This window comes from Colius striatus, chromosome 1 (assembly GCF_028858725.1).
Source record: "Colius striatus isolate bColStr4 chromosome 1, bColStr4.1.hap1, whole genome shotgun sequence".
In the NCBI taxonomy this organism is placed as follows: domain Eukaryota; kingdom Metazoa; phylum Chordata; class Aves; order Coliiformes; family Coliidae; genus Colius; species Colius striatus.
In genome coordinates, this window is record NC_084759.1 from 60,610,558 (window position 1) to 60,618,773 (window position 8,216).

Genomic DNA, 8,216 nt, shown 5'->3' on the forward strand with positions numbered 1-8,216 from the left:
TACACACCTCCAGAAGTACTCAGACATCCAAAAAACTTTTTAGTCTTTCTTTGAATGTTTAGGACTCAAAACCAACTACATGTAATTTGAATATTTACAGTAATACTGTTTTATTCCACTGAAGGCACTAAGAGTCCTCACAACTGACAAGCTTCTACAGCAATCTACAACGTGTCTGACTAAGATGACCAAGAGGTTTGTGAAAGAGAGATAAGAACAAGAAGCTTTTTGTCAGAAGGATTAAACTCACTGTGCAAAGAGAAGCATGCAACCCTGTATAACTGCTGGAGTCTACAAATAAGGGGAAAAGAAAATATAAAATAATAGAAATTACTGCAGGCGTGCTCACTGCAAGATCAGGTATAAGTGTAAAAGGGAGGTAGATAGCCTGGATAAATTCAGAAAGACTCCTAATACAAAACTAGTTCTTAGACACTGTGGGGACATGAAGAAAAAGCGCAGCAACAGCTCCAACAACGGAGCACAGAGATCCCCAACTAGCTGCAGTAGGTGACTGCAGACACACAGCCCTCACCCGCTGGCTGAGCAAAGCACAGGAGCAGAGAACTTTCAAACTTCAGTTCTGGAAGGAAAAAAAAAAGTTGAGGTGTGGAGTTGTTTTTTTCTAACTTTCAAGAATTGTTCCATGTAACTCAGCAGACCCTATAATGAATTTCTCAGAGGCAGAGCTGTTTGTGATTAAAAAAAATAGTAACTAAGCCTATGCAGCTTGTTGACTTTTAAAATAAAGCAAAGCAAATACTTAGTGTACAGTCTCAAAAAAAGAGGTGAGAAGAGAAACGATAACTCCATCACTGGGAGCCTCTGCTGTCACATTCCATCACAGCATAAATTCACTTCAATATAAATCTTTAACAAGTGGGGAAAGTGGAGGCCTTCTAAGGCCATCACGGCCAGAAGCAAAAGAATTCTTGATGGAGTCTGTTATCTGCTGGGTTTACAAACGACTTCGGGCATGGGACTGCAGAACGCAGACACAGATGTAGAGTAAGACCACTCATTCCACATTAGCTCTAAGTGGACTATTATGATCCAGACATTATATAAACAGAATCCTTCAGCTCCTTCTGAAGCCAGAGCTTCCTCAAACGTATTAAAAACACAAATGCCGAGGAGGAACACAGCCAAGTAGGAAAAACATTCTGAAAGACAAGCTCAGAGAACATACAGGGAGGAAGAACCATTAGACCATCGAATCTCCTATTATTTATCCATTACATTTCACACAATTACGTCAGTATTTCATATTTTACTAGAGCACTTACTCCAGCTATGTATCAAAACCTAAGATTTCAAGAAATTCATAGCAGGATAACTACACAAATGTTTAAAGATGGGTGTTTGCAACTAGCTTCATCTTGTTACCAATTTTTACTAGAAATTTTTCTAATATACTTAAAGATCACTGAAGTACCCACACTTTACCACCTAAACTCTGTAGGCAATTGAGCATCATAAATTACTTACCAAAGACTAAATTGATAGTACTTGTGAAGTTTGCTTCAAAAAGAAACTGTGTATATACAAATCAACCTAACTTCAATGGTACACAAGGAGGTGTGTGTAGGTCACTAACCATCCACACATACTTCAAACTTTTCCTCTGCTGAAAGGAAGTTAGTTACAAGTCTGAAAAACAGTAGCATTATACATAACTTGCATATAGCCCTAGGTTATAAGGAGACCACCTGTCATCTACCTCAACACAGAGGATGCTGGCTCTAACAAGATTTCCTTATTGTGTTTACTTGTTCTGCTGACATAGCAACCAGAGGGGAACAATTACCATACAGATCTTTCATGACTGAGATTTCTTTCACAAACTTCTTGATTTATCAGTCTCCGTGCACTTTAAATCAACAGTTGAGCTGATGACAAATTAACTCATGGACTACAGTTGACTTCCAAAAGAAGTCTAACGTTAGAAAGGTGAGCCTTCACTGCTAGAGTCTCTCTAACACAGGAATAAAGAAAGAGGCAAGGACAGACTTCCTATCCTCTGCACAAAAAAGTGGCACCAGTTCCCTTGCATGTTTTCCCATGTACTGCTTGCAAATAAACATTACTCCAGTCAGAAGAGATAGAGCTATACAGAAACTACGGCTTCAAAGAGAAGGCTACATCCAAAGCTGGTTGGAAGTGAGGTGCCTCTCCTCAATACTCATATCTTGACTGATAAGTACAGAGGTTTCTGTTTCTATTCTCATGCTTGGTTTAAGTTCTATAAGTACTATGGAACTAGATAAGATACTCAACACCAAGAAATAAGCTTAAAACTGAGTTTAGATTGCAGTCCCTTTCAAATCTAAGAAAGAGAGTCTTGTAGAAAACAGGATCAGGCAATATACTGTGCCTTTACAGAGGACAGTTTGAGGGAGAATCACAGAATCCCTTTGGTTGGAAAAGGCCTTAAGATCATCAAGTCCAATCACTAACCTGCCACTGTCAAGTCCATCACTAAACCATGTCCCTCGGCACCTCATCTACACATCTTTTAAATATGTCAAGAGACAGAGGGAGACAACAGGTAGGTTTGCACTTGGTCACTCATTTTCTAGACTTCTAGACAGTAGCAATTCACATATAGGCTACTGTTTTAGTCAGTTTGAGCTCAATTCTTTACAACAGGTCAATACTTGAAATTATTAGTTACTGTCAGGGAAATACCTAGAGGTAACCAGGAGTGACTTGTCAGAAGAGAGTGGCATCAAGGGAGAAAATAACTCATAAAAGACTTTATAGCCCCTACTAATGAGAGAGAAATCCATTTATCATACAAGAAAATAGATCCAACACAATATGTGGCATGAATTAGTCTAGTGAGCAATGCTTACAAATAGAGCAACATAAAAAGAAGACTTAGCAGATGCACCTCTTCCTTTCACCCTCCAACTGCTTACTAAAAACAGCCTCTGCCTTGACTGCAACAGATAGAAACTTATGCAAACACGCAAGAGATTAATTCCCTTGCTGGAGAATCACAACAGCATCAACACGTAGAGGATGTGGCAGATGTCAATGGCAGAGCTGACACCGGAGGAAGGCGGAGATTCCTGAAGCTGTCTACGACGCCCTGCCGCCTTTCGCCACCAACCCCCGCGGCACGGTGCCCCGGTCCCCGCCGGAGCAGCGCGCCAAGAACCACCCCAAATCCCCTCCCGCCCCCGGGCCGCCCGCACCCCGCCTCCCGGCTCCGCGCCGTTCCCGCCCGGAGGCCCAGGGCGGATGGCCCGGGCTGTGAACACGCACCTCCGCAAGCCCCGCCGAGCCGGGGGCGGCAGCCCACCCCTCCCTGACGAGGGGGACGCCTTTGGCGGCGGAGCTGGCAGGGCCGGCACCGCTCCCGCCGGGGCAGTCCCCACTCGCCCGCTACCCCCTCCCGCCGCCCCCTCCGGCTGTCGGCGTGGGGGGAATGGCGGGAGAAAGCTGTTACCTTCGCTCTTGCCCAGGATGCGGCAGCAGAGGTTCTGCAGCAAAACGTTGGGGGATTTTTGGTCCGGAGTCGCCATCGCTGCCCAGGAAGCGGTGTGAGGGAGGAGCGGGCAGCAGAGTCAGGGGCACGGCGGGAAGGCAGAGGAAGGGACGGAAGGAGGAGAGGAAGCAGCCAGCCGCTCAGCAGCGCCAAGACCCGGCGACACCTCCCGCCGCCGCCTAAGGCGCCATTTTAACAGAACCCGCCGAAAGCCGCAGCGGCGGCAGCGCAGCGCCCACAATGCCCCTGCGCGCCGGCCGGCATCGGACCGTGTCTCGCCGAACACGCTCCGCCGCGCCGCCGCCGCCGCCGCCTCCGCCCGGAGGTTCCGGGACAGGCGCCGCCCCCCGCGCGGAGGCTGAGTCGCCGGCCGGCGCTGGTACGGCGGGAGGCGCGGCCGTGCTGAGGCGGCGCGGCGGTGACCAGGCCAGGGCGCAGCGCCCCGGGACAGTAGTGCCCTCCGAATTACCTCAAGAATGGAAGTAGGGAATGCCTATTCTGCATCAGCTTTCCGTTATTTTGGCAAACAGCCTCTCTCACCCGTGCCTCAAAAACCCGGGGAGATGAGGGTCACTCTTTCCTCCTCATGTTACCGAAAATGCTAACCAAGGAAGCTCTCTTAGAAAGCCGACATGGGTTTGTCACAGTGCTGAGTGCAGGAAGGGAGGAATCTCCCATCCTAACATACACACTGAGTGACAAAAGCACGACCATAATGTACATGAATAAAATGAATGTTCATAGAAATGTAATGCATAGTATGCCAGTGCGTTGCCGAAACCTCCTCCTCACAAGGGTACTGAATTTGAGGAATGGTCTGTGGTGGTCTCTGGTGGTCATTTTGAGGCAGACTTTAAATTAGTTTACCCATACCTGCTCATAACTCCCAATTTGGCAATTTCTACTTCTGAAATTCACATCAGCAGAACCAGGATGCTCAGTACCAACTGGCACCCAAATTGCCCTTTAGCAAGCAGACTTGCTTACCTGCTTTGTGCAAAATTTACACCAAGGGGGTCTTTCTTTCCATTCTTTGTACATTACCTATGCAAAAGGGGTCTGTTCTTCACAAAGACTTTGCCTGTCTTGCCTGTCAAAGGAGGACTGTTCTTTCTATCTTTGGTATCACGCAGAGAAGAGCAAGCTAGATACAGCCATGGGGTGTCCACACTCACTGCAATTCACTGCCTTGAGGGGAGTCAAGGCAATGTCTGTAACTTTTCCACACAAAATAGTTATGAATCAATGTGGATCAGGAAAACGTATGTGAAGAATCCTCCTCCCACATCTTCCCCTTACAGCTTGGCTTTGGCCGCTGTATCCTGTGGAGGTCACACTCCTGGGCAAAATATGGGGACTGTGCTCTGATGATCTGATTCTCAGGCTTGACACCCCCTAACACAGACATTGACTATCCAAGATGTCTCTCATTTCTTTCATTCAGTAAATTCATTATGGGTCCAGCCCAAATTAGGGAATAATTATTCTCCTTGTGCTGATGGGGCCTTCTAACTCACTTCTGCTCTGGCTCATAAGAGGGGCTTGGAAATGTCATGGCAGCCAGGCGGTCTTGGTGCACTGCTGCCTGCAAACAAATATATTCCTTCTGTGCAGCACACTTTCTGGTAGCCCCAGTTGGCTTCATTATCTCTGTGTAGCCAAGGTTTTGTATGTATGCCTCCTTCAGACACATATATGCAAGCCTTTTATTATAGTAACATTATAGATGTAAGTGATGGCTCATCATTATCATTACTTGTAGAGCTTAATTATTACGGCATGCCAAGAACTTAAATTCATTTAAGGATATTTGGGATTTTGTTACTTTGAATATTGAAGCAGAACCACCATGATCTCTTCACTCACATTGTACCTCTTCAAGTCTTAGTGATACTTTCTTTAGACTTTTTTGAGAAGTAAGGTAGAACTCCAAATTAATAAAGTTATCAGAACTTTATCCCATGTGAATAAGACAAGGGTTGTAGGTGGCCTTTCTAATAATTCTGGAGGAAAGACTTCAAAGACACTGAAAGACAGAAAAATCTCTGTTTCATTCTTTATGAAAGCAAATGCAGTTGTTGTACAAAGAGATAGCGACTCACTGCTGCTGATGGTCACTTCATATTTAGATTCCATCATGAAAAAACAAACATAAAAAATCCCAACACATTGGTAGTAACATCAGGAAGTGGTGTCCTTTGCATTCCAAGGAGATCCAATCACTCACCAAATATCCCGTTGCTGCTTTTAAGTGGATATTGCTAATTCTTTATGATCACACCGGTCATTTTACCTATGACATTGTGTCAGCATTCTGAAACCAGCATAATAAGAATGTGCTGTTAAAATGGACTCACTTCTGTGTGCATGAAATCAGACATACAATTACTGATCTCAGCTTTTCAAGTTCAGCAAAACCATATCCTACGTTATGCTTCTGAAGTACTGTAATAGCTGACCATTCTGTCACACTCTTTCATTTCTAACCTCTTTTTCCCAAGGAAATGAGTCTTCTGCAGTTATTCAGTGCCTCCTCATTACTGTTAGACACCTTCACTGAGTTTAAATAAATTTAGTAGAGGGATAGAGTTCTTGAGGATATTAACAATAAAAATTGTATGGAATTCAGTGGCTGAGAGTAGTAAGGTCCAAAGCAGTGCTCTCTTGAAAGGTAAAGAGAACTTATTCTTCCTAACATGTTTGGTATTAGCAAACTAGCTGATTGATTTGCACACTCTGGTACATGCACCTAGCTCTGAACCAGCTACAGTACCAGCTCCTTCTTGCCTGGCCTGATAGATGGATGATGCAGGAAATGAAGGTGTAAAGGACAGAAAGCTCTAAAAGTAGCATGGGAAGTAGTCAGAAAAAGATAGGAGGGATACAAATTACTGGGAAATAGAGGAAACTATGCTTCATTAGTTCTACTACTCACAGGTCTCCTTGATTTTTTTCTTAATTAATTCTGCAATTCTGTTTAGAGATGGGTACTCTGATAAAGCAGGTTCCTAGCATATGGAGGTTATTGTAGATTTATCACCTCCAGTACAGTTGTGATCACCTAAATCACCCTAAGATGTGCCTTGTCATTTTTATAGACTTTAGAAAGAATCATATCATAATCTATTTCATTTTCTTATTGTATAAGCTTAATTCACCTTTCTGCTTGTCCTCTGAACATTGAACAAATAAGGAAAAAGTAATTGCTGCTCAAATTTGTCATAGTACAGAAAATCCAAGAGCTGGCATGGTTAAATGCATGCTTTAAAAAGTGTTATAGTGACTTACAACAGTTATCCTTAGAAGCTTAAAGAGAGTTGTGCTCAGAGCTGCTGTATAAAGAATGTGTTTCTGATAGCAAATAGCTTTGTAACAGAAAAATGTATGAAGAGATCCAGCAGGACAAAGAAGTTGAAGCTTACCAAAACAAGGATAGAAAAATACATGATTTTAATGCAGTAAGGGTAGTCAATCAGGAGAGAGAGAGTTTAAGACTGTGACACCTTCTCCCCATCTCAGACATTTTAAATCAGCCTTCTATTACAGACCTAGTGACCAGATACAAACTGACAGAAGCTACTGAGTTGTGTTTATGTGATGCACAAGATCAGACTGGAGGGCATCATAGTGCCTTTCAGTCTTAAGCTTTCTAAATCTAAGTAACAATGCTAAGAAAGGATTCTTACCCTTATGAAAACCCTGAGGATTAATTCCTCTGGTTTTCTTAACTTATTTATGGTTATGTCTGCAGGGCACAATACCTTAGATAGCTCTAGCTGTTGGTGGGACACACCAAAATCAGTAGAGCATCATTTCAGTGTGCCAGATAGACGTTGCAGTCTATGTAGTCTTGTATAACCAGTCCTAAGAATTCTAGTGGCTGGAGACAGTGGAGGATACTGTCTGTGCCTTACTTAGCATATGGCAGCCCTGGAGGAGCAGCAGCTGAGTCTCTTCTGACTCCAGCACTATTTGGCTTCTGTACCTAAGCATGTATTTTCCATGGTATAAGGGCCTAGAGCCCTGGTATGCTGAGTCTGCAGCATTAAAAGGATCTTAAAGATGCCCACAGATTTAATTTTTGAAAGGCCATATGTGTTAGGTTGAGGTGGTGTGACCTGATTTCAGATAGATGTTTTCCCTGTGGACAACTAGGGCTCAGAATGAAGAGAGTTTACTCCGAAGAATTTAAAGCTCCTGAGTATGTTAGTTCTACATTGCAGCCTACTTGTTGAGACTTTCACAATATTACTACCACCTTTCTGTTCTCAGAACTCTTCACTTAAGCAGTTCTTCTGCTGACTGATGGAGCCTGAAGGCTATTCTACAATGACACATACCTACAGAAAGTCCATTGAATTGACTTGTATATCAAACGAGAAACCTGTTGGGAAATATGTAAGAGATGCCAAACTACAATTTAAGCTATATAAAGGCAAAACTAAGGGCATTTTTTTTTCAGTATTTACAAAAAATAAAAATTTTAGATGACTAGCTATTCTCTAAATTGGAAGTAGTACTAACATTTTGCTTCTCAGAACAGTTGCCTTTCTTCTGGTGGTGCCTCCCCTATCTGATGGTTCATTTTTATCAGCTGAGTACTTCTTAGTCATAAATGGAATTCTTCCCAAAATGAAGATATACAGACACAAACACATTGAAGCTCACTCGATGTTAAATGCTATTAATCATACAGGGATGGACAGCATTATACACCTTTGTA

The 8,216-nt window shown here is 43.4% G+C and overlaps 1 protein-coding gene across 2 annotated transcripts in view; it reads right to left on the minus strand.

Moving 5' to 3' along the window:
- The window catches only part of TUBGCP3 (tubulin gamma complex component 3), a 52,790-nt gene extending 49,001 nt beyond the window's left edge, over positions 1 to 3,789 (minus strand). For both annotated transcript variants that reach the window (XM_061996838.1, XM_061996847.1), the window contains exon 1: positions 3,455 to 3,789. In XM_061996838.1, coding sequence (XP_061852822.1) covers positions 3,455 to 3,530 — 76 coding nt within the window. In that variant the 5' untranslated portion in view covers positions 3,531 to 3,789. The remainder of the gene's footprint in view (positions 1 to 3,454) is intronic.
- Between the last annotated feature and the right edge of the window lie 4,427 nt (positions 3,790 to 8,216).